The sequence below is a fragment of the Podarcis filfolensis genome, assembly GCF_964270895.1.
Source record: "Podarcis filfolensis genome assembly, chromosome: 8".
Taxonomy (NCBI): Eukaryota; Metazoa; Chordata; class Lepidosauria; order Squamata; family Lacertidae; genus Podarcis; species Podarcis filfolensis.
In genome coordinates this window covers 81186267-81212677 of record NC_139611.1, presented here as the reverse complement: position 1 = coordinate 81212677, position 26411 = coordinate 81186267, and the positions used below count along the sequence as shown (strand labels likewise).

General features: G+C 47.1%; 1 protein-coding gene across 6 annotated transcripts; it reads left to right on the top strand.

The window, feature by feature from the left end:
• Window positions 1-17: 17 nt before the first annotated feature.
• RELB (RELB proto-oncogene, NF-kB subunit) lies at window positions 18-26411 on the top strand. 6 transcript variants are annotated; one of them, XM_083627237.1, is made up of 12 exons: window positions 18-84; window positions 2397-2700; window positions 6326-6382; window positions 10569-11098; window positions 12236-12393; window positions 14570-14661; window positions 15470-15601; window positions 16526-16630; window positions 19560-19775; window positions 21233-21301; window positions 21416-21493; window positions 23624-26411. In XM_083627237.1, the coding sequence occupies exons 2-12, from the start codon at window positions 2532-2534 to the stop codon at window positions 23989-23991; spliced, it is 1974 nt and encodes a 657-aa protein (XP_083483363.1). In that variant the 5' UTR covers window positions 18-84; window positions 2397-2531; the 3' UTR covers window positions 23992-26411. The 6 variants fall into 6 exon arrangements, with proteins under 6 accessions (XP_083483363.1, XP_083483362.1, XP_083483361.1 ...); XM_083627236.1 differs by having other exon boundaries at window positions 23-236; XM_083627235.1 differs by lacking the exon at window positions 18-84 and adding an exon at window positions 6797-6850 and having other exon boundaries at window positions 625-2700.

Below are 26411 nucleotides of genomic sequence, written 5' to 3'. Positions count from 1 at the left end.
GCGGAGCGCCTTCTGGCTACCGTATATTCGCGAGCGGCTCCGCAGCAGGGGAGTGCCGAGTGCCTGCGAGGGAGACAGATCCTGGTTTGTTGACCCCGGAGGGATTAATCCGAATTAACTGCTGCTGCCGCCTCCCACTTTTTGCATCTTTACCACATGTTGCAGACTTACATGGGAGGGGAAGCTAAATGCTAATAACGTGCCATAGTTTGCGAAATAATAAATTCGCATTTAAGGTGTTGCATAACTCTTCGCTTTTCCCCCCATAGATAAGATTTTCCGAATGATTGAATGACTATATGTTGTGTTTTTCAGTGTTGCTTTTTTTTTTTTTTGGTCGGCGTTGTATCCCTGAAGGCCATTGTAAATCAGCGTATAAATGCTCTTCCTAATTTACAGTAATAATGATTCAAGAGAAGGAAACCGACCGCAGATTACTCCAGATGAAATAATCTGAAATTAGCTGTACCACATGGTGGTACGCTCCCTAATTCAAGAAAATAATCATTCCCTTTTAAAAAATAAATTACTCTAAAATAACCACCATGTCTTCAGAACTCACAACCGCAATGGGGCAGCATTCGAATCTCTTTCCAAATACTGACTGACACAGTAGAAATTGGGGAAAATTCATTTATTTCTCTTTTTACAGCTTTACAGTATGCTTTGCATTACAAAGGATTATTGTGTTTTGTTTGTTTGCATTTGGAGAACAATAGATAGGACAATATTTAGTAAGTTATGGTATCAATGGGCAGAATCTACTATTAGGGCCCTATCCAAACATCCTATTCATTGTGCATTCATGTTGGTTCGTGCTTATGAGGCTATTAATATTAGTTTATTTCATAAATCTACACACTGCTTGAATGTAATAAAAACAACAACCTCAAAGTGTTTTACAAAAAGATAAAACAATAAAATCAGGGGGGAAATACAACCATACTTTAAAACATGCAAAAGTTAAAATACTGAAGCAGATGAAAAGCACCTCAATTTTCTAAGCATCTGTTTGCCTCTCTATAATGTTTTTAGCAGGCACTGAAGAGTACAGTGGAGACGCCTGGTTTATATCAATGGGCAGGGAGTTCTAATACTGTTTTCACCTGCGAATGTTTCATGCAGACGTACTGCTTCGTTTCCAGTTGGTACACATTCTGTAGCTTCCTGCCACAATTCACTTTATATACCACAAATGTTCTGTTGTTGTTGTTGTTGTTTGTTCCACTTTTGTTGCCAGCGAAGCCAAACCCAGTGAACCGGCAGTGCTAACTAATTCTGGTTTTGTCCCCATCTTCCTCCCTGCTGAGTTCTTTGAGGGCAACCCTGAGAGATACATCTGCACACACATCATACATTTAAAACAACATTACTTCCCCCGAAGAATCCTGGGAGCTGTAGTTTGGTTATGGGTACTAGGAACTGAGGACGTGGGTGACGCTGTGGGTTAAACCACAGAGCCTAGGACTTGCCAATCAGAAGGTCGGCGGTTCGAATCCCCGCCATGGGGTGAGCTCCCGTTGCTCGGTCCCTGCTCCTGCCAACCTAGCAGTTCGAAAGCACGTCAGAGTGCAAGTAGATAAATAGGTACCGCTCCGGCAGGAAGGTAAACGGCGTTTCCGTGCGTTGCTCTGGTTCGCCAGAAGCAGCTTAGTCATGCTGGCCACATGACCCGGAAGCTGTACGCCGGCTCCCTGGGGCAGTAAAGCGAGATGAGCGTCGCAACCCCAGAGTCAGCCACAACTGGACCTAATGGTCAGGGGTCCCTTTGTTGTTTAGTCGTTTAGTCGTGTCCGACTCTTCGTGACCCCATGGACCAGAGCAAGCCAGGCACTCCTGTTTTCCACTGCCTCCCACAGTTTGGTCAGACTCATGCTGGCAGCTTCGAGAACACTATCCAACCATTTCGTCCTCTGTAGTCCCCTTCTCCTTGTGCCCTCCATCTTTCCCAACATCAGGTTCTTTTCCAGGGAGTCTTCTCTTCCACTCCAGTATCCCTGCCAAGAAAACTCCATGGACAAGACAATAGGTATATATATAAAAAAGGGGTCCCTTTACCTTTACTGGGAATTGAAGCTCTGTGAAGGGTAAACTACAGTTCCCAGGATTATTGGTGCGGGTGCGCTTTAAATGTATGGTGTTTGTGGATAAGGATGAAGAAGATGATGATAATTTCTCCCTCCTTAGGAAGGCAGGCAGGGGAGGGCTGGGGGGGGGCAGGTGCCCCATTCACTCTGATGGACCAGCCTCCGTGGACAGATGTTAAAGTCAAATATGGACCATCAAGCTGAGCTCCGGTCACAGCGCTCTCTTTCTGGCAATTTGTGTTTCTTGAAACCACATGGCTGATTGGTTTGGCCAATAACTTTTTTCTTTCTTTCTTTTTTTTTTGGAAGAGGGAGCTTCCGGTGCCAAATGACCAAGGAGGGGAAGGGGGCTGTGTGTTCCGGTCATGACAGCTCTCCTTTCTTTTCCTGGAATTGGAAATCCTTCCTGATTCCTCCCCCCCATCCCTTTCCTCTTCAAAAGAAATGAGCCTGGAAGCCCCGAAACCGAAAGCTGAACCTGGTGCTGGGGGAAAAGATGCTGCAGAAGAAGGAGGAGGATGCAAATTTGCCCAGGGAGAAATCTTCCAACCTGAGCCCTGCCTTGAGGAGTTGGGGCAATTTGGAGAGGACACACAGCTAAAAGAAGAGCTGGGTAAGGGGCCGCTGAACTCCCTACTGGGTTCGATTTCTTGCTGAAGTTAAGAGAAACTCTGTGACGAAAGGGGGAAACAAGCAAACAGAAATTGGGAACCTTTCCACTCTTCCTGGTGCATGTTTAGGTACCACGGATAATTCTGATCTGTGAGTAGAGATTGTTTAGCAACCGTGCAGTATCTCCACATTGAGTTGCCAACTATTTAAAGGACCAGCAGATATTAGCACAGGTGAAGCTTTTCAGAGGATGGAGGGAAACACCTGCACCCTAGGAAGAACTTCCTTTACGGCAGGAATAGGAAACCTGTTGCGCTCCAGAAGTTCTTGGACTCCAAATCCCATCACCCAGGACTATTTGCCATGGTGACTGGGGCTGATGGGAAATGGAGTCCCAGCAGTGTTTGCGGGGGGGGGGGGACGACAGTTTGGTCTCTGGGTTTTTGCAGACCATCGGGCTGCTCCGCAAGACACAGGTGAAAAGGAGGCTGCTTTATTTTCTTATCGGTTTAGCATGCAACTTCATTGCCTCCAAGCTATTGTTTTTAAGTATTATAAAACAACCTTTAATAATAGCCTTAAAAGCGGGTGAGTGGGGGTACACAGCAGACGTTTACAAAGTTAGGAGTGGAAAGAGCTGATGGGTTAGAATTATTTTCGTCTTCTCCTATTACTAGGAGCTAGTTAGCAAGTAGGCTCAGGACTGCTGTTAGGAAGTTATTCGTCACCCAGCTTATTATCTTGTAGAATTCACCTGTGTGTGGAGGTTGACTTGCTCTTTGAAAAGGCTTAGTTGTCGGAATTCATGGTTTCAGAATGCACGCCGGTAAGCCAGGGCAGCTAAATGGAGCCTCCAGCTGCAGGGGCAGTCTACCTTGGAGCAACAGGTGCTAAGGGCTGTTTTTCCTTCATGGCCTGCTTGCTCGTGACCTTTCCAGAGAAGCATCTGCCTGGCCACCTCTGGAAGCGGAACAACTGGGTGTGCATGCAGGCCTGATCCTGCCCGGAGCGAGAAAGAGAAAACGAGTGTAGGAAACCAAGTCTCCACCCCCCACCCCCTTTACCCCCGCTTAGCCTAGCACCTGTTGCCTTACTAAATACAAGGGAGTGCCTGTTTGCTTTTCCTTTCTCGGTTCTTGGTTGTTGTGTGGTTTTTTTTGCTGCGTTTTGGGTTTTTTTTTTTCCACGCCTGAGAGTAGATCCTGCCCTTTACCGCTAGGCTGGGGGCTTTCCCGTTCCATTGAGCATGACTTCATGACAGCCAGCAGCCAATCAGGAAGCAGCAGCCGGCAGAGCAGGGGAATTCCAAGAACCCTCAAAGCTTAAAAAAATAATAAAAATAGACAGACAGACAGAGAGAAATTGGGGCTGGAGGGCTGACCGAGGGGGGAATGGAGCTCAGGGCCAGGTTATGAAGAGGCCTGGAGTGAGACGGGAGCTGCTGCGATTGCCTCTCTGGCAGAGGAAAGAGATGCTCTCTTCCCCAGCTCTAGGTATGGGGCAGCTGGAGTGAAATGAGTTCTAGGGGAGAGAGGGCGTGTGTGACTTTTCAGTTACCGGCCCAGGGGTTGGGGGCACTGTGTTATTGTCTAGGCAGCAGACTGGGTCACTGGGAGGCCTGGGGACGGCAGGAAAGTGTCACGGTCTCTCTGCTGTGCCTCTAAATGCCGGAAACCACAGGAGGCGAGGGGAGAGTTGCTCGGATCCTGCTTATGGGTTCCCCACGGGAGGGGGGAATATTTGGGGTGGGTTTCCCTGCTTTTCCTCTGGCTTTGAACAGCACAGGTCGAAATCCTCCTGCCTGCTCATTTCCACACGGTGATAAGCTTCGCTTGCTGATTTCTGCATTTTAATCCTGCACTTAAAAGGAGCAGGCGTGTTTGGGTTCTTTTGGTCCCTTCTCTAGCCATGTGGCCATCCTGGGGACATCCCTTTTCTGAAAAGGCAGGGGGTTCTTCTTTCCCCGCCCCCATTTCACACAAGAGACTCATTAAGTAAAGGGGCAGGGAGGTTTCTTACACAGGCAGGTGAAGGGGCATGAGTGTGTGTTTGAGTTTCTGGATGTGGGCAAGTAAAATCAATTTTATTTGCTTTCTCCAACGTTTTGAAGCAGATGTTTCCTGCTCTGTGAACGGTCATTTGGTTTTAGAAAGTTTGACCCTTGAGTGCCAAGCTGGTGGCTCTGTTTTTAAAGACTTTTTGATCATCCCTTCTTTGCAAATGAGCTCACGTCTGCCTGGTCGCCTGTGGTGAGCAAAAATTGTCTCCAGGTAACCAGACAACAAAATGTTGAGCAAGCTTAGGTGTATGTAGACTAGTAGGGTTTTATGTGTTTTTTTTTGATGGGCTAGTGGCTTTGCAGATTTCTTCAAATTGCTCTGATTTCTTATGAGGTGTTTTTAAGTAGAGAATGCATCTTGATACTAAAGGTAAAGGTAAAGGGACCCCTGACCATTAGGTCCAGTCATGGCCGACTCTGGGGTTGCGGCGCTCATCTCACTTTATTGGCCGAGGGAGGCGGCGTACAGCTTCCGGGTCATGTAGCCAGCATGACTAAGCCACTTCTGGCGAACCAGAGCAGTGCTCGGAAACGCCGTTTACCTTCCCGCCGGAGTGGTACCTATTTATCTACTCGCACTGGTGTGCTTTCGAACTGCTAGGTTGGCAGGAGCAGGGACCGAGCAACGGGAGCTCACCCCGTGGCGGGGATTCAAACCGCCGACCTTCTGATTGGCAAGCCCTAGGCTCTGTGATTTAACCCACAGCGCCACCCGCATGCCCTATCTGCAACTTAAATGTGTAAGACCCTAGCCATTGGTGTTTGGAGATCCCTTGGAGGTGGCAGGCTCTTAGAAACTATACGCTGTATGGCAGTGAAATGGGAAAGTGAACAAAATATGGATGTTTCTGTCTCCACTGTTGTTGTGAGAACAGGATGGCCCATTGGCCTGATTAAGCAGCATTTGCCTGATTTTCTTACGTTTATTATTAAAGCAAAGGGTAGATATTTGGCCCTAGAAGGTGAATAGTGCAGTAGACGATATATCTGTAGCTTGGAAGAATTCTGGGGCAGTAAGAATGCATTAGGTTACAAGGCGATTAATAAACCAATGATGATGACAAGGGCACTTTGTTAACGGTGCTGGGAGTTACAGTTCGGCGAGGGGCGAACTACAGTTCCCATGATTGTTTGGGAGAAAGCAGTGTGCTTTAAATGCATGCTGTGTACATAGCCTTTAGCTTCATAACCTCTTTACCCCTGCAATTCAGGCACTCTTAAAAAGGGAAGGTGGTTTTCCGGGTACTGAATTTGAGGATGGAAGGGAGACTAACCAGGTGAAAAAAAAGTCAGACTGGTCTGCTGGTGCACCTTGAACAGCCGCCATGCTGAGTGGCTTGAAGACGCCATTTTTAATTTCCCACGATGCCCTGGGGCGACACTGCATCTGGGGCATTGTGGGTTGTTTTAAATGAGGTCTGCATTTAAACATTGCTGATTGCCCTTGGCCTTCTCTAATAGTGGGCTGCCTCCGTTGGTCTCCCCTGGTTATGAACACTTTCTTGGTGGACAGGGCCTGGGAATTATGGGAGAATGCAGCTTCCCAACACATCGTTTGTCTTTACAGGCTCCTCCCTTCCAGCTTCCAGTTTGTCCATCATGCAGCCCACGGCAGAGACGGCTGGTAAGGACCGCTTGCGTTCGGATCACGTGTATCCCTTTGATCAACTTCTTAGAAACCCGGAGTTTAATTCTCCCTCAGTGATGAAAGAAATAAAAAAGTAGAAGGCTAGGAATGATTGTTACTTTTATTATTTACGTTTATTGTAGGGTCCCAGGATGGGTTACAGTACTTAAAAGTTTTTATGTGCTTTTAGTTTTTTAAAAAAGCTTTTCGAAAGTCTTAAATTATTGCTGTTAGTTTTTCAATCAATCCCTCTTCCCAGGGGACTCCTAATGACCATTTAATGAAGGCAGGGCTGATGAGTTAGTAAACATGGGCTGGCTTGTGAACCCCTCACTGTTCAATATGTGCAGACAGGCGGAATATGCTGTGATTTGATTTAAAATACTGATCTTTCTTTTTTTTTCTTTTCAGATGAATTAGGTAAGAATTCTGGGGCTTGGGGCAGAGTAGTGAAGCAAACTTCAGGTAAGGAAAAAAAATCAACATTAGGATGATATATTCTTGGCATATACAAGGAACATACAGTAAGTGAGAGCTAGTGTGGTGTAGTGGTTAAGAGCGGTAGACTCATAATCTGGTGAACTGGGTTTGCTTCTCCGCTCCTCCACATGCAGCTGCTGGGTGACCTTGGGCTAGTCACACTTCTTTGAAGTCTCTCAGCCCCACTCACCTCACAGAGTGTTTGTTGTGGGGGAGGAAGGAGAATGTTAGCCGCTTTGAGACTCCTTTGGGTAGTGATAAAGCGGGATATCAAATCCAAACTCTTCTTATTCTGCATGTGGCTTGGTTCACATTTAATGACCAAAGTATGGTTTGCCCTTCAGAGCTTAAGCACATGTCTTTTACTGTACTTCCTGGTTCAGCAAACCACTATTTGATGTTGCATCCAACTGGGTAAACCACAGTTTGCTTCCAAACTAGAACTGGAAACAGTAGTTTGCTTAACATTCCTCGTTGGGAGGAAAACCATAGTTTGCCGATTCAGATGTAATGGCAAACCATGGTTTGTGTGAACCGGGAAATGATGGAGGGAGGGGAGGAGCAGGAGCACAAAGCCTATTCGAGATGGCAAAAATCATGGTTTGACTGTTGCATCTAAACCAAGTTCTCTGTGTAGGTATGGAGGACCAGTTGGTGGTTAAAGTACTGATTCGTACATGTGTGTATGTCCCTTAGTGTCACATAACTCAGTGGCTTTAATCTAAACATGTGAACAAGATTTTATGCACCAGTACTGTGTTAAGAGATAGAGATTTGTCGGAGTTCAGCAGCTGCTTCTGTGTGTGGAAGTCAATTAGGCGTTCTGTTTGATCAGTGAGCTGTGGCAGTGTTTCAAGGGATGCTGGTGGGGCATGCGATGCTTTTGTGTTTTCTACTTTGTGCATTGTTCTCCTCCCTTCCTGCTCTGGGCTCTCTTTGGCTATAGTGAAGGTTCACAAAACAACAACAAACCTCTGGTTACGTGAAACATATTCAGTAAACACACAAGACGTAACCGGCTGTACGTTTGAATAAATCAAGTATACTATTCATTGCATTAAACTGTAGATTTCAACAAAAGTACCTCATAAAGGTCAACGAAAAAACTAGAAGACCCAGTGGATCAATTCATTCTCTAATCAGTTCATGCATAAGGTCCATATATGTGTAGATGTCTATTCCACCTGTCTGTTCATAGAGTCCAAAAATCCACACGAAAGGTTGTTACAGTTCCACAGAATCCTTTCACAGAGTCTAAGACAAGGATTTCCAGAATATTAGCCTTGTTTCGCCGTCCTGGGCTTCATCAGTAGTACAAACCCATATATAATAATGATAATAATAATAATAATATTTATTTATACCGCGCCCTCCCCAGCCAAGACCGGGCTCAGGGCAGCTAACAACCAATAATAAAAACAAGTTGATTAAAATACAATTTAAAAAACAAGATTAAAATACAACATTAAAACTTTAGGATGCAGCCTCTTCACAGGAGGAGAAAGGAAAAAGAAAGAGGGGGAGGGAATCAAGTTGATTCCAAGCCAAAGGCCAGGCGGAACAACTCTGTCTTACAGGCCCTGCAGAAAGAAATCAGATCCCGCAGGGCCCTGGTCTCATGAGACAGAGCGTTCCACCAGGCCGGAGCCAGTGTTGAAAAGGCCCTGGCTCTGGTTGAGGCTAATCTGACTTCCTTAGGGCCCGGGACCTCTAGGGTGTTGCTGTTTATGGACCTTAAGGTATATACACAAACTGTCACAGGACAGTGGATCTTATAGCATAGTAGTAGCTGCTGTATAGTGGAGGTTCTGCAGCGGCTAGCATCTCTAGTCCTAGCATCATGTAGGATTGTTCTGTAAAGATGAAAAAGAAGACTAAAACACAAGGAAACAAGTAATGCCGAAACACCATTTCTTTATTTCCCTGTTACTTAAACAAAGCACTGTTTTTAAATCTCCCAAACAGCAGCTACAAAGAACAGTAGTGAGGACATAAGAATAGCTTTGCTGGATCCGATCAAAGGCCTTTCTGGTCCAGTGCTCTGTTCTTACGGTGTCCAATCTGATGCCTCTGGGAAGCCACAACTAGGGCAAGAGGGCAACATTGCTTGCCCCATCTGTGATTCCCAGCAAGTGGTATTGCCTCTGATTCCGGAGGTAGCAGATAGCTATCATGACTGGTAGCCATTGATATGCAGATCCATGGAGGTGAAGGCAAAACTTTTTTTACAAAGTTTTTCTTTATACATAAATAAATTTGTATACAATTTAGGTAGTTCTGTCCCTATCATTCCCAAAAGAAAAGCTTCTGGTTTATTTACAAAGGTTATTTTAAACATCCTGTTCAATTAATATAGTATATCATTTCCCACTGTTCAGTGCTAACTCTGCAATCCCCAACACAATAATGAGTGTTTGAACCAATTTCTTAAAAGATTGAGTAGAAATGTCCCACAGGGAAGGTGCCACCACCAAGAGAACCCTGCTTCTCACAAACATGGTACTGTAATGAGAATTATATAATTGCAGAGGGTCATCCCAAAGGAGTCTGTTCCATTATCAAACAGCTCTTACTGTCAGTGAAATCCTGTAGTGATTTCATGCTCTTTATTGCAGCTAGTAAAACAGTGATTGAGTTGCCCCCCAAACCTCAGGCTTTTATATACAGTATTTACACAATGAGTCCCGTCTGATTGGCTGATTCTGCTTCTCTCCTGGAGCCTGATTGGTCTTTTCCTGCAGGCCAATAAGTTGTTGCATTCTATGATCCTACCAGCCTAATAGGCTGATTCTGCTTCTCTCCTAGAGCCTGATTGGTCTTTTCCTGCAGGCCAATCAGCTGTTGCATTCTAGGATCCTACTTGCCTATTGTTCAAGGATGCAAGCTTAGTACATAACAGTCAGAAAGTTTTTTCTGATGTTTAGTCGTAATCTCCTTTCTTGTAGCTCGAAGGCATTTGTTATGTCTTGTTCTAGGACCAATCAGACCGCTGCATTCTGAATCCTATTGTTCTAAGACCAATCAGACTGCTGCATTTTGGATCCTATTCAACTCAGTACATAACACCCCTCCCCTCTAAGTTCCAGTGCTGCCTGGGAGGTTGCATTCATAGTCCTCAAGGTACGCCGGCGGCCTACGTGTGCGTTGCGGCCTGGGGTGTTCCCTGGTCAGGGGTTTGTGTTCTGGCTCGTGTTCCGCGGATGCTGGCTGCGATGGGGCCGTTTGGTCTGGCGCAAGTGGCTCGCTCAGTCGTGGCTCTGGTTCCGGTGTCCTTTCGGCCTCGCGGGTCCTCTCTGTATTTACTGATTCTGCCTCCCCTGCTGGCCCCTCCTGCTCTGCGAGCCTCACTGCTTCACTGTTCCCTTGGAACTCCTCTGACCTGTCCTCCTCCTGGTTTTCTCCTAAGAATCGTTGCCGTAGCTGGTCGCAGTGGCGGCGCCATCAAGTTTTCTCCATCTTCCGTGCGACAGCCTTTGAGATATTTGAAGGTGGCTATCACATCTCCTCTCAGTCTCCTCTTTTACAGGCCAAGCATGCCCAGCTCTTTCAAAGAGAAGCCTTGCTGACGATTGCAGCGCTTGTGGGAAAGGGGATTTCTTGAGATGCGTAAAGTCCAAGGCCATTCAGAGGTTTAAACGTGAATATCAACGCTTTGAACGGAACCTGGAACTTAACCCCTCCCTGCTCTCATTCTGCCTTCCAGAAATCATTGATGAACTGATTAAGGAAGATGGCTTCGAGGTGGATCCTGTCTCGCTTCCCCCCAGGGTCTCGCTTAACGGGCCAGCCGAGCTGATCCCCAAACGCTCCAACTTAGCAGCACCAGCCGGAATGCCGAGACCAGCTGAGCCGATGGGCATGAGCCTGGTGCGGCCCTACGGTTCCTCCTTCTCAGCCTCTTGCGCGCTGCGAGACCCGTCTCCTTCCCAGCTCTCTCAGAACCTTAACAACTTGACGCTAAGGCCCCAGCTGGTTCCAAGGGGGACGTCCCTGCCTTTGCTGCCTAGTAGCCGATGCTCTGATGACTCGTGGCCCCCTCTCCCCTCCTCCCTGCGCCCAGGGATGTCCCGAGAGCAGTTGGACGACGTCATCCAGGAGCCGCCCAGGCTGGTGATCACGGAGCAGCCCAAGCAGAGGGGCATGCGTTTCCGTTACCAGTGCGAAGGCAGGTCGGCTGGAAGCATCTTGGGCGAATTCAGCACCGAGACCAACAAAACTCTGCCGACCATTGAGGTGAGTGGTGTGTGTTAGGATATTGATGTTCTGTTCCACCTAAACCTAAGCTGTTGTATGTCACATGTCTGTTTACATTCCAGCACAGCTTGCTGGGAACTTCCGTTTGTGTATAGATTTTGCCTTACGCTTCCTGCTTGGACATGAAGGAGAGCAGACATGTTTTCTTTGTCCTGATCTATGCTGAATAAACTGCTTGTAAATATGCTTTAGGGACGCGGGTGGCACTGTGAGTTAAACCACAGACTTGCCGATCAGAAAGTTGGCGGTTCGAATCCCCGCGACGGGGTGAGCTCCCGTTGCTCGGTCCCTGCTCCTGCCAACCTAGCAGTTCGAAAGCATGTCAAAGCGCAAGTAGATAAATAGGTACCGCTCCAGCGGGAAGGTAAACGGCGTTTCCGTGTGCTGCTCTGGTTCGCCAGAAGCGGCTTAGTCATGCTGGCCACATGACCCAGAAGCTGTCTGCGAACAAACACCAGCTTGCTCGACCAATAGAGCGAGATGAGTGCGCAATCCCAGAGTCGGTCACGACTGGACCTAATGGTCAGGGGTCCCTTTACCTTTACCTTTAAATATGCTTTACATATGCCTCTGCCTGCCCTTCCGTCGCGAAGAGTTTGTTATCTCTGCTGGCTTGCGCGCTCAGCTTCTGAAAGGCTTCTGAAGCTCTGAGTCGCAGATTGATGCAGAACCGAGGACCAGAGTTCGACCGGCTGCTGGCCGGTGGGCTAGAGCCAGCTGGGAGCCTGGCAATTGCCCCCGTTCCCTTGGACGCATCACAACAGTGTGTTTCATCAAAGCCTAGTTTGCAGTCAGCCGTTGTTTAAAAGATCGCCTTTGCCAACCGGCTGCGCTGCAGATGTTTTGGACTACAACTCCCATCGTCCTTAGCTCACAGGCCCCAATGGTCATGGACAATGGGAGTTGTAGTCCAACAACATCTGGCGACCCGAGGTTGAGAAAGGCCATGTTAAGGCCAACAGGTTGGTGAAGGCTGTGTGAAGAACTGCACAGAATCCATGAAAGTCTTGCCCTTTGGGAAGGTGCCGTAGGGGCAGCTCAGCCAATAGCAGTTCGTGGGCTCCTTGGTGGTGGCCCCCAGAAGAAGGCCTCCTCCTTCTCTGTTTGTTTCTCCAGCTGCAGAACTTTGCAGGCATCCCAGAAGCGAAGGTGACAGCATGCTTGGTGTGGAAGGATTGGCCTCACCGGATCCACCCTCACAGCCTGGTGGGGAAAGACTGCAACAATGGTCTCTGCGAAGTGACGCTGAAGCCCCGAGCCAACCCCAAGCACAGGTAAGAACGCCTTGCATTGCTTGACGCTCTGTGGAGAGTTGGCTGCAGCACTGTGTTTGCTGTGGGGTCTGTTAAAGGTGCTGAGAGTTGCTAGGGGAGCCCTGTTCCTTCTCACATAGCTATAGTTCCCGGAGTTCCCTGTGGAGAGGGGTTGATAGTTAAAGCCCTCTGGGAATTGCTGTTCTGTGACGACTGCTGCTGTTTAGTCGTTTAGTCATGTCCTACTCTTTGTGACCCCCTGGACCAGAGCACGCCAGGCACTCCTGTCTTCCACTGCCTCCCACAGTTTGGTCAAACTCATGCTGGTACCTTCGAGAACACTGTCCCACCATCTCGTCCTCTGTCGTCCCCTTCTCCTTGTGCCCTCCATCTTTCCCAACATATCTTTTCCAGGGAGTCTTCTCTTCTCATGAGGTGGCCAAAGTCTTGGAGCCTCAGCTTCAGGATCTGTCCTTCCAGTGAGCACTCAGGGCTGATTTCCTTAAGAATGGAGAGGTTTGATCTTCTTGCAGTCCATGGGACTCTCAAGCGTCTCCTCCAGCACCAGAATTCAAAACTGTGATGACTATCAGCACCCTAAACAAAACACGGCTCCCAGTATTCTTTTGGGGAAAGCCGTGGCTATTTAATGTGGTATGATACTGCTTTAAGTGTATTGTGCCAACAGGGCCTAGCTTAAGCAGGGGGTATTGTATTAGGATTATGGAATTGTAGATTTGGTCCAAGCCCCTGCAATGAAGGAATCTCAACTAAAGCATCCATGACAGAGCCGACCTCTGCTTAAAAACCTCCAAGGAAGGAGAGTTCACGAAGGGAGTCTGTTGCCCTTTCAAACAGCTCTTACCTTCAGAAAGTTCTTCCCAATATTCAGTTGGAATTTCCTTTCTTATAACTTGAAGCCATTGGTTCAGGTCCTAGCCTGCAGAGCAAGAGAAAACAAGTTTGCTGCATCTTCTGTGTGCCAGCCCTTGAAATATTTGAAGTTGGCTCTCATATCTCCTCTCAGTTTCCTCTTTTCCAGGCTAAACATACCTATTTCCCTCAACCAGTCCACATAAGGCATGGTTTCCATCTTGGTTGCCTTCCTCTGCACATCTTCCAGTTTGTCAGTATCCTTCTTAAATTATGGTGCCCAGAACTGGACACAGGACTGCAGGTGTGGTTTGACCAAGGCAGACTAGAGCGGGACTATTGCTTCCCTTGATCTGGACTCTATAATTTGTTGATGCAGCCTAGAATAGCATTAATATTTTTTGCTGCTGCACCACACTGTATTGTGTGTGTGTGTGTGTGTGTGTGTGTGTGCGCACGATCTGACTTATTTTAGGGGGATAAATTAATTTAAGATAACCATATTTAGAGATGACGGTGATGAGGGATTGAGGATTGGAATTACCGTTTTGTGATATTACAAATATTACACATTACGGCAGTGGATAAAGCTGTATTATAACTTTTGAATAAGTGTGTTTTTAAAATAATAATAATAAATGAGATGATCTGGGAGTAATAGAAGGGGAATCCAACTGATTTCAAGCAGGATCTGTTGGGAAAAGAATTGGGCAGCAAATGAATTGAAGAGGAACTGCAGTGGAGTGATCTGGGACAGGGTACAAAGGGTGCCAGTTGAATGAATGGCTTCTTTGAGTTATTTGGATGAGAAATAACTTTGTTTGCTTTCTGTGACATTTGCAGTCAAAATCTGCAGCTGCGCATACAAAACAGCACATGTAAATTTTGTGCAAACGTATGCCTATTGGCCTGTGCTCGAAATCTTCTAAAGTTCATAATAATAATAATAATAATAATAATAATAATAATAATAATAATAAAATTTCTTTATTCCCTGCCCTCTCCAGCCAGAGCCGGGCTCAGGGTGGCTAACTCTAGTAAAATTACTGTAAAAACATAATAGAAAAAAAAACCAATTTAAAATACAGGTTAAAATGCAATTTAAAGTGCAATTTAAAATTTAGAATCCTAGTGAGTATGCTCTTGATCCCCGCTGTCTCTGGTCAGGACTGAAAAAGATCAAAACGCTGAGAATTGCAGACAACATTGATCTAGATGGAGAAATGGACCAATGTGGTTTAATGCAGCTTGGAAGCAAAACGCCTCCTTTGTTGGCAGCCTTCCAGTTTCCTGAACCCCAAACTCTCTTCTGATTGCTTTGCAGTTTTAACAACCTTGGGATCCAGTGCGTGAAGAAGAAGGACATAGAGGAATCCATAGAGAAAAAGCTGCAACTTGGGATCGATCCTTTCAAAGGTATTGAGAGGCCGGGTTGGTCATAGTAGCTCCTGCAGGACTAGAACCAAAATCTGGCGGCCAGAGGCCTTTGTGAGTTGGGCAGACCATCAAGGCAAAACTGGGGAGCATGTGGTCCTCCTGATGCTGGTGGAATGTGCACCCTCCAATACCTTGAAGCCAAAACCCAGGACGCCACCTTCCTGTTGTTTTTTATCGCAAGAGCATGGCGGCCATTTTGGTTGCTGCGACCTGCTGCGCTGCAGATGTTTTAGACTACAACTCCCATCACCCTTAGCTCACAGGACTAGATGGCCACGGATAATTGAGAGTCAAAGGGCTGGCGAAAAAGAAATGTTTTCGCCTGGTACTCAGGGTTGCCATATTCCCCAAAGTGAAAATCAGGACAAAGTTATTGAGCTTTTTGTTTTTTAGCTTCAAAAAATCTCCCAAGAAACAAAACATTTTTGGGCTATTCTTTGATTTTTAAAGCAGTTTTTAAATAAAAAAATAACAACCCTCCTTGACATATGTCTGGGTTTTCCCAGGCATTTTGCCAATTCAGCAAAAAATCTGCTTGGGCGCCATTTCACTGCCCAATTTCCAGATGTATTAAGGAAAGCCTGGACGTATGGCAGCCCTACTGGTGCCTAAAGCTATGTAATGGTGGCGCCAGACGAGCCTTTCCGAAGAGAGCTTTCCGCAAATGGGGAGCCACCACTGAAAAGCCCCTGTTTCTGCTCATATATACAACAAATGCGTCTATTCTGAGCTTGGTTTGCTCTTTCTGTTTCTCACTTTCTCTCTCTCTCCTTGTGTCTCTGTATAGCTGGCTCATTAAAAAATCACCAGGAGGTTGACATGAACGTGGTCAGGATTTGTTTTCAAGTCTCATACCAAGATTGCACAGGGAAGACGCGGCACCTCAGCCCTGTTCTTTCAGAACCCATCTTTGACAAGAGTAAGCAATGGGGAGTATTGGAAAGTGGTGAAGTGGGCAAGTGGTGATTTCTAGCCGTGGCTACAAAGGAAAATAACAAGGGCAAGTAAACAAACACGGGGGGGGGAGCAGAGACATGGTGTTAGGAATCCAGCCAATCCAGTGCTTTTTGATTGAGACCCTACAAAACCCAGAAAATAGGTTGTAATTAGTGGATAGGAGGGAATGACACACTGCACATGATCAAAAGCGTTATATTCTGATCTGGGGAGAAGCCTTGGGGTACGGCAAGCTGGTTGCTTCAGGACCATGGAGAGCTCCTGGTGAGAAACTTGCTCCAGTAAGGGTTGGAAGTCAACAACAGCTTCTACCTTGACTGGGCTCAGTTTCCTTGTGGAGAAACTGGAGTCCATCAAAGGGTCAGTACCCTGTACTCCATTGGTCTCCTGTGCCATTGGACCATTGAAGTAAAGTGGGAGGCGGTTTCTTGGGCTTGGGGTGGGGGGAAGGTGCCTGTGAGCTTTCTGTCTCCAGGTATATAGGCCCTGGTGCTGTAGGATGGTTCAGCAGCTGCCTGCCTGCCTGCCTTCCAGCCTCAGGTTCAGGGATCCTCTGATCATCAGCCTCAGGACCAAGAACCCACTACAGCTCCTTAACCCACGACACTTCAGCTTTCAAATCAGTGTCCTGGTCAAAGCTGGACTCCGCAGGCCCTGTGAATTTGCTTTTCCAAGGAGTGAGCCCTGACATCGGAATGGGTTTTGTATCTTATCTTTGGATGATTGCCGTTTAAGGGAATGTTCCTTCCATGCACCCCTTGCTATGCGTACGATCTGGGCTTTCTCTGGAGAAGGTCCCTTGCAGACACATGGAGCAGAAAAGAAAACACATGTGGTTATGGGAAGCAGGGTCAGATCCTAACGCTGTGGGTTTGGGTCCATGCAGAATCCACAAACACGTCGGAGCTGAAAATCTACCGGATGAATAAGGAGTATGGCAGCTGTACGGGTGGAGAGGAGCTCTATTTGCTGTGTGATAAAGTCCAGAAAGGTAAGTGAAAAGAACCCCCAGGGATCTTTCGCGGGTCTCATTCTCCAGCACATCAGGCTTGCTGAGCTTGTTTGATTGGGTGCCTGTTTTGCTGCTGTTCTGAACCGCAGGCCTGTGAAAGTGGTTTGAGGCAGGAATCCCAAAGAGGGATTTCAAAAATGCCAGAATGGCCCGTTCTTGTGCTTTATTAAAGAAAGGTGTCAACTTACAACACAGAGTGCAGTGTCTCACTGCCTTTACAGATTCAGGACAGACACTGCAACAGTGAGAGGTTGTCATGACTTGTCCACCCCCAAGCAAATGCATATACCGTATTTTTCGCTCTATAGGACGCATCAGACGATAAGACGCACCTAGTTTGCGGGGGAGGAAACAAGAAAAAAAAAATCTGAATCCCAGAAGCCAGAACAGCAACAGGGATCTGGCTTCTGGGACAGCCTCTTGCTGTTCTGGCTTCTGGGATAGCCACTGAAGCCTCTCCTGGGCAGCGGGATGAAGGCTCCCCCTGCCCGGAAGAGGCTGCCCTCTGTACCTTCCCCCATCTCCCGCATGAACCGTGCACTTTTTAAAAGGAGCGCGGTTCTTGGGGGCTTTTCTGGGAGGTGGTGGAAGGGACAGAGCCGCGCGCTCTGTCCCTTCCCCCCACTTCCTGCAAGAGCCGTGCGAAGCCTCCGCAGGGCAGTGGGGAGCCTTCGTCCTGCTGCCCTACAGAGGCTTTGCGGGGGCTATCCAAAAGCCAGAATAGCTAGAGAGAGCGCTGCACAGCGCTCCCTCTAGCTGGTCTAGCTTTGCGCGAAGCCTCCGCAGGGCAGCGGGATGAAGGTACCCCGCTGCCCTGCGGAGGCTTTGCGCAGCTAAGCCTGAAGCTAGAACAGCAAGACGGAGCGCTGCGCAGCACTCCCTCTCCCTGTTCTGGCTTAGCCGCGCAGCCTGCATTCGCTCCATAAGACGCACACACATTATCCCTTACATTCAAGGAGGGGAAAAGTGCGTCTTATAGAGCGAAAAATACGGTACATCCTTTATGCACTAACCAGCATACGTCAGTTTACCCACAACCTCCTAGAACACCTGGCCGGTGAGGCCATAGGTGGCAGTTAGCCAAAGCTTCTCATGGTTTACAGATAAGCATAGCATCAAGGCAGCCAACTACCACACATAAAAGCAAGTGACTATAAACATATATGAGCTCATTCTTGCAACAACTGCCAATTATTCTGGGGTTATCTTGACTACCAAAGATGGTGCTTGAAGGCCTTCCGGAACATTTCAGCTTTGGTTCAACACAACCGTGAGGAAAACAGAGAAGTGTGATGGATTCAGCTTCCATTCTTAAGAGGAGGCAGAGCTCATCTTCTTTCTTTGGCAATCCCTCGTAGCCGAGTAAGATTGTCTTCCATGAACACAATCTTAACAGTGAGTCCGTAAGTGACTGTGGAGGTCAAATTTATCAAATTTTATTAAACGGTCACAGACCAGATTAACTCTTACAGCTAGTCAGCAAAGCATAACACCGGAAAAAACCAAGGACAATTTCAATACAGATTAGGCCATAACAGCAATTTAAAATTAGACAGCATAAATAAAATTAAGTATTTACCTTCGCCTGCATATTGGCATTGGAAAGCTCTTGTTTCCTGCGCCTAATAGCGGCTACACAGAATTTGGCAACATTGATCGTAATTTCAGGAACCTTATCTTCTACCAAGGCTCTCATACAGTGGAGTTCTGGTTCATTTTTAAGCTTTTGTAGAACTGGGGCAATAAAGGTCAGGCGTAGATCCTTGTAGTAACTACAGTGCAGCAATACATGCAGACTTGTTTCCACTTCCGATGAGCCACATGGGCAAACACGTGACTCATATGGTTTGCCCTCGTATCTGCCTAGCAGCAGGGCAGAGGGCAGAACGTTAAATCTGGCCAGGGTAAAGGAGTGTCTGTACTTGTTGTTTAGTCGTTTAGTCGTGTCCGACTCTTCGTGACCCCATGGACCAGAGCACGCCAGGCACTTCTGTCTTCCACTGCCTCCCGCAGTTTGTTCAGACTCATGTTTGTAGCTTCGAAGACACTATCCAACCATCTCGTCCTCTGTCGTCCCCTTCTCCTTGTGCCCTCCATCTTTCCCAACATCAGGGTCTTTTCCAGGGAGTCTTCTCTTCTCATGAGGTGGCCAAAGTATTGGAGCCTCAGCTTCACGATCTGTCCTTCCAGTGTCTGTACTTAGGTATTTGTAAATCAGCCAGATAATTTGCGGGTGAGAACCCTCTCCCAAAGTCTCTAATTGTGGCATGTTTATCCATTTTGCCCATATGACATTGCAGCTCTATGTCCCTAATGCGTTGAAGCACTTGACTTCTGGCTTTCTCATATCCTGCCGCTATCAAGATCTGCGGGGAGAATCCCAAGCTTCTTATCTTTTCAAACAGGGAAGCTTTCCAGGTAGAATGAAAGGTGTCTAAGAGTGTTAAAGGAGCCAAACCGGCCGGGGAAAAAATAAGTTTTAACCAGTAGTGTATCTTTAGAATACTGTGGAGGTCGATTCTGGATCTGCACATCCTTCCAGTGGGGACATAGGTTTCTGGGCGGGAGTTGATCACGGTGAGGATTTGCCAAGCTGTTCCTTCCTCTTAGCACATTTCTCCTTTTCGTCCTGAGTTCGGCATCTTCAAAGCCCATGACGCCTTCGTTAAAGGCTGTTCTCTAATTGGAGCGCTCGCAGGCCAGTGTTTCCCAATTGTCGGTGTTTATACTACATTTTTTATATATATTTGCTTTGAGAGAGTCTTTAAACCTCTTTTGTTGACCGCCAGCATTATGCTTCCCATTTTAAAGTTTGGAATAGAGTAGTTTCTTGGGCAGACAATAATCAGACTTCCTGGAGGGGAAGACCTTATCTAAAAGGACCTCCTTGCCTCTGTCGTCCTTGCAGAAGACATCTCCATCATCTTTCGAAGGGACAAGTGGGAGGGGAAAGCTGACTTTTCGCAAGCTGATGTTCACCGGCAGATTGCCATTGTCTTCAAGACGCCACCGTACCAGCACCTTGACATCGTGGAGCCGGTGGAGGTGGAGGTATACCTCCGCCGTTTGACGGACAGCGTCTCCAGCGACCCCTTCAACTTCACCTACCTGCCAAAGGACAATGGTATGATGGGAGCATAAGAAATTGCCTGGTACCAGGTCAGGCGGTTCATCCAACTAGCTTAACACTGGCTGGCAGGGTCTTGGACAAAGTGTGTCTTCCCTTTCACTTTATACCTTTTCCTTTTAACTAGAGATACCAGAGATTGAGGGGACGTGGGTGGTGCTGTGGGTTAAACCACAGAGCCTAGGACTTGCCGATCAGAAGGTCGGCGGTTCGAATCCGCGCAACAGGGTGAGCTCCTGTTGCTCGGTCCCTGCTCCTGCCAACCTAGCAGTTCGAAAGCACGTCAAAGTGCAAGTAGATAAATAAGTACTGCTCCGGCGGAAAGGTAAACAGCGTTTCTGTGCGCTGCTCTGGTTCACCAGAAGCGGCTTAGTCATGCTGGCCACATGACCCGGAAGCTGTACGCCAGCTCCCTTGGCCAATAAAGTGAGATGAGCGCCACAACCCTAGAGTCGGCTATGACTGGACCTAATGGTCCGGGGTCCCTTTACCTTTTTACCAGAGATTGAACGTGGGAACGTCTTTGTGCAAGGCGTGTGCTCTGTCACTGAGCGATGGCACTCTCTCGTTCCTTAATGCAGGAATGGGGAGGTTGTGGCTCTCTGGAAGTTTCTAGACTCCAACTCCCATCAGCCCCAGCCAGGCCGACTGATGGGCAAGGATGATGGGAATTGGAGTCCAACAACATCAGCAGGACCACTGGTTCCCCAGCACTGCATGAATGCAAGCACCAGATTAATTCTCCCTGGGGTCTGGGGCCCTTAAAGCAGATTGCTTTATTCAGCTGCTAAAATCTTCTACAGTTCAAACAAATGTTTTGCCTCCGTATGCAGTGGGAAATTTGGAGCAGCTTCCTCTTTGAAGCGCTCATTATCTCACGGGTCTCTGCAAATTCTGCAGAATGAGGAATGTGGCTTTCGCAAGTTTCTAGTCCTCAAGGCTGTGAAGAGAAGCTTGGTGCCTAGTGGGGGAAACACCTAGTGAAATCTCAAAAAGCTGCAGTGGGTGGCTTGTTACCCATAGGAAAAACAAGAGGGTGCTGGCGAGGGACGCGGGTGGTGCTGTGGGTTAAACCACAGACCCTAGGATCAGAAGGTCAGCGGTTCGAATCCCTGTGACGGGGTGAGCTCCTGTTGCTCGGTCCCTGCTCCTGCCAACCTAGCAGTTCGAAAGCACATCACAGTGCAAGTAGATAAATAGGTACTGCTCCAGTGGGAAGGTAAACGGTGTTTCCGTGCGCTGCTCTGGTTCGGCAGAAGCAGCTTAGTCATGCTGGCCACATAACCCTGAAGCTGTACGCTGGCTCCCTTGGCCAGTAAAGCGAGATGAGCGCCACAACCCCAGAGTCGGTCACGACTGGACCTAATGGTCAGGGGTCCCTTTACCTTTTAAAATGCAAAAAATAAAATGAAAGTGTACTTCTTTGACAAACCTTTGGATCAATCTTTCTGCAGACACTTACCGGGTCAACAAAAAACGGAAGCAAGGCATGCCCGATGTCCTAGAGGAGCTCTCTGGCCCAGGTTTGTATACTTGGCAACTTGGTTTGCTGCCCAAGGGGTCACGGATATGTTTTGCAGAATCCGCACACCATGGACAGTTGCATCCAAATTCCCTTTTGCTTTTTGTTTCACCAGACCCTCATGGGATCGACGCCAAAAGGAAGAGAAAAAAGCCAGTGTACATGGACCATTTCAACTTGACTCCGTCCGCAGGTCAGTCCGGCCAGGCTAGGCCGAAGCCTGCCTCTGTTTGGAGCCTACTGAGTTCTAAACGGAGTATTATCCAGTAGTACAGAAAATTATCAAAGAGGGCACAGCGCTGGTACCGCCAACCCCTCTCCCCAAAGACACACCAGAGGCTTTCCATAATGTTTCGGGAACCCAGTTTGCGGGCAAAGCCACTGTTGTGGTGAGCCAGTATAAAAATTAAGTCAAATCTAGGCCTCTGACAGCTTCCTTCCACTGTCAGAAGTAGCATGCTTCTGAATACCAGTTGCTGCAAATGGCAAGAGGGGATCCAGAAGATCTCTTCTTATTCCCTTGTTACCTTGGGAAAAAGTCACTTGACTTGGCTATTCTGGGATCTCCGTCCCTGCAAAGTGCTTTAAAAACTGAGCTAAACCAAGGTGAGGGTTTGTTGGCAGAGTAGCTAAATTGCAGCTAGGAAGCCAAATCTGGAGCAATACTGACTCTTTCCTTGAAATTAAAACAGTGTCCACTTGTTAAAATACACAAAAGCTTTTACTTGCAGAGCATATAGCTGAAGAAGAATATATGCAAAATATTCACATTCTCATGCTTATCCAAGCATGGGCTTAGTTTTTCTTAGGTGAAGATTGCAGCTTCTTCCTTAAACAGTCAAACAAACTGTGTTTCTTTCTTCCTTTTCCAGTGTTTGCTCTCAAGCTAAGCCATGCAGTTCTTTCTAAGAGGCTTCCATTTTCTCCTTCCAGCAGACTTCTCCTTACTGCTTCTTTGGGAGAACATCAACTTCTGTACTTCTTTCTGTCACATACATTCGCACATTAGCGAGCATCTCCCCTTTATTGCGTTTAGAGAAGAGTTATCTTGTAGCCTTATGAGGCTTTGCCCTCGGGTGGGAAAAAGTATTGCACCTGGGAGAGGGAGTGGGAGTCAAACAGACACTCAAGGAATAGTTTCGGAGAAAAAGCTTTATTTCTACCATCCATGAACTGGTAGAAGGAGCAAGTGTGATAGATTCAAAAACAAGCACGAGTTCACAGTTGTTTGCACAGAGCATATATTCCCCTTCCAGTTCCCTCCCCTTTCTCCTCCTTTTCTGGAGTCCTGCCCCATGTTGAGTGAGTTTCCTGAGCATGAACAGAAAGCTCCTGTCTTGGGACTCTTTTGGACTCTTCCCAGGAAAGTGGGTGAGAAGCCAAGGGGGTCGAGGAGCCTTGCGGTTCAGCGTGTTCAAGATGTTGCAACTAGAGTGAGATAAGACTCAGTTCTCCGGCTTGAGTATTCTTGGCAATGACAGAGCCTATTCATTAGCTTTTTGAAGCCTTCTCGTACTGATAAAAGAATAACATTTTGCCTATGCCACAGCATCTTGTGAGAAAACAGAGGAAAACTTTAGTTGTGGATTTTTAGAGGAGAGAAAAGGAATTTTGGACAGTTTGAGGCCTGGTTTGGGGGGGGGTGACTTCGGGTCTAGGTGGGGTCACTTGTCCTCACCTCCTTCAATCTAACACGTGTCTCTCCTTCGGTGTTCATGGAGATGCAGCCATAACACTTCAAGTCTCTCACGCACAAAATAAGGCGGAGAATGTAATAAGATGCCTCTCACGTGACACGAGAGTTACTGGGGAACATTCCAGAATTAAGCACACAGTGATGCATTTAAGCATTCCCCAATTTCAGTAAATTGAATCGCTGTACTTAACAGGGTTTGCTAAGCAGGAAGATTCTATGCCATGGGTAAGCAAACTAAGACCCGGTGCCCGGATCTGGCCCAATCGCCTTCTAAATCCAGCCTGCAGATGGTCCGGGAATCAGTGTGTTTTTACATGAGTAGAATGTGTCCTTTTATTTAAAATGCATCTCTGGGTTGTTTGTGGGGCCTGCCTGGTGTTTTTACATGAGTAGAATGTGTGCTTTTATTTAAAATGCACCTCTGGGTTATTTGTGGGGCAACAGAATTCGTTCATTTTTTCTCTCTTCAAAATATAGTCCAGCCCCCCACAAGGTCCGAGGGACGGTGGACCGGCCCCCTGCTGAAAAAGTTTGCTGACCCCTGATCTCTGCCATGTTTTGTGGAGGGGGTCTGTGACTGTTCTCAAATGCCCTCGTGTAGCGTTGATTTCCTTGTTCTCGTTGCAGATGGCTCCTTGACCGGTTCGGAAGACAGGAATAGCCTGAGCAACTTGGAGCGTATCACCGTGCCGGACCTGTTTGAGGACTACAACCTGGGCCAAGACTTCTCTTCCTACAACGGCCCTACCTTGAGCGATATCCTGCTGCCAGCTGCTATGGACTTCCCAGATTCCGCAGAACAAGAGTTCCTGCTGGATGCTTATTCCATCCACTCTGGCATCTCGGCCCCCTTCCCGTTCCCTGTGGATTGTGACCCAGAGGGCACGGCCAGTTTGGTGGGGAGCAGCATGTTCCCCAGCCAGTACAAGGAGGCCGAAGCGCGACTGGAGATGGAGACCAAGCTCAAGTCAACAGACAGCGCTGCAACCTTGTGAAGGAGCGTGGGCCCACCGTGGCCTGGGAGGGAAGGGGCCTCGCTCCCCATTTTGAATCTTACCGGTAGCAGAGAGATCCCTGGGCAAAGCAAACAGGGATGTTTTCCCTACTGGCAAACTGAAGAGGGGAAAATTACATTGATCTCGATCGGGGATCCGTGAGAGGCTTCCCTTAGGGAGATAAGACATGGCGTGAATGGAAGGAAGGAAGATTGCACTAATAACTGAATTGCAGGGGAGGGAAGTGCCCTCAGTGTTAGTCCCCTGCTTTGGCTTCCTAGTTTCTCTTCCTCAGTTTTCCCCATCTGTAAAATCGGGTCAACAACACTGACTTGCAAATGTAGTCTTGTTAGTTTCGTGGGTGTACCCCTAAGGCCTTTTCCTCTGCTTGAAGATTTATGCCGATCTGTCGTGGAACATTTTGTACTTCGAATTCTTTTTGCAAAGTCCACACACACTGCAATAGCTAATGGGCGGCCTTGTGTTTTGGAGTAGCTCAGGTGCTGATCTAACATAGATACGTAGATGCATATTCCACAAGGACATGTCTTTCAATACATTTATGAAGTCATGAGACTTAGCTGTTGGTCCATCTGGTGTTGCCCTAACAGTGACACTCCGGGTTTTTCACTCTAGCTGCTGCAGAGATACCTATCTAGAGGTGCCAAGGATTGAATGTGTGACTGCCCACATGCGGTGAATGTACTTATTCTCTAATGCGGACTTATAACCTCTCCCTCTCATCTTCTCTGTGCGAAGCAAGCCTCTTGGGGCTGAAAGCTTGCACCACTTTTAAACAGTGCACTTGAGGCTGTCTGATGCGGCTAGGTCCAGAGAAAACAGACAGCATTACAAGCCAGGATATTGTCTGGTCGGAGGCTGTGCTTCTCTTCCCCCTATATAGGCTACAACATGTCACTAGCATGGAAGTGCTATGTGGTACATCAAAATATTTTTTAAATGTCCATGCCACTAGGCAGGGGTATTGTTGAGCTGAGGAGAAAATTTGCTCACAGTAAAAAAATTGGTGAGCACCTAACATTGTTGTGCATTTCAGAATGTTTCTTGTAACTGCAGATCCTCGTACCCCTGCCGACTGGCCAGCCAGAATCTTGCTGAACTCTTTCATGGTTGCTAAAGGTTTCTTAAGGTATTGCCCAGGCACTTGTCAAGCCTATCTGTCCAGCCTTAGGGCCTAGAAATTTAGGTGCTTCCAAACAAGGACTTAATGCTTTGAACGGGTCACTGAGATATCGCAAACAGGTCGTTGGCAACCATTTTTGTTTTTCTGTTTAACTTCTTTGGGTTTTCCCTGCAAAGGGGAAATCCAGATTTAATGGAGGGGAGAAAAAGGCTGGTGTTGTGATGACAGAAAAACAACACCACATGTGTTAAGGAGTGAGTATTGTAGGCCTTGACTTGACTCTAGCAACCCGAGTGTAAATTTTTGACATTCGGAACCAGAAAACCACGGTGTGTTTTTCCTAACGGGTTGCATTGTAACTAAATCCTAGTCAGAGTAGACCCACTGAAAATCAATGGGCCTAAGTTAGTCAAGTGTATTAATTTAAATGGGTCTTCTCCAGTGCTATTTTTCTAGAAAAAGGGGAGCTGGGACTCACCATGAGCGCCTCCCTCGTTCTCTTAGAATGGCAATGGCGCCCTTCTGAAAGGTGCCAGAACTGAGTTCTGGTGAGTTCTGACTGAAAAAAAGCCCTGGTCTTCTCTGAGTGCAACTGACCTTGAATACCACCCAAGGTGACCTTGATCTTGACATTGCAGGTCCTTAGCTGCTACCAGCAAAAGGGGTGTGACCTTTCTAAAAAAGCTCATCCTTGGAAACAGAATAGATCCCTAGAAAGAGGACAGCACCATAGATAGCTTCCCCTTGCCTTTTTCTCCTTTTTGGCAATGAAACTGTTCCTAGGCACCATTCTGAATTTAGAAGACGTTACCACCTCCTCAGTACTGGCAAATGGTTTTTGTCACATTCTCCCTTCTTTAGGTTTCTTCCTGCTTCTGTAACTTTAAAATCAAATTTTGCCTAAGGTTAAAGGCTGAAGTAGCTGAAAGGATTTTGATGTTGTTATAATAAGAAAAAAACACAATCACTTGATTTCCAACCCCATGGTCATATAATCACTCTTAAAAAAAGCATTTCAAGGTGTGTAAGGAAAATAAATCTTCAAAAGCTGTTACAGAATCTGTAAACAGGCAGGGAGAATAATTTATACGTCTTGGGATGGTGGTAATGTTGGATGGGTCCTTTTGAATGAAGTACTGTACCTTCTCTGGGCTTACCTTTCAAATGTATGCATTATTATTGGCTTAATTTTAGCCCTATAACCTGTTTTCTGTGCCAAGGCTGAGCCCTGGAAAGATGTGAAGTATTAATAAAACAGGCACTGCTTTTGATTGTG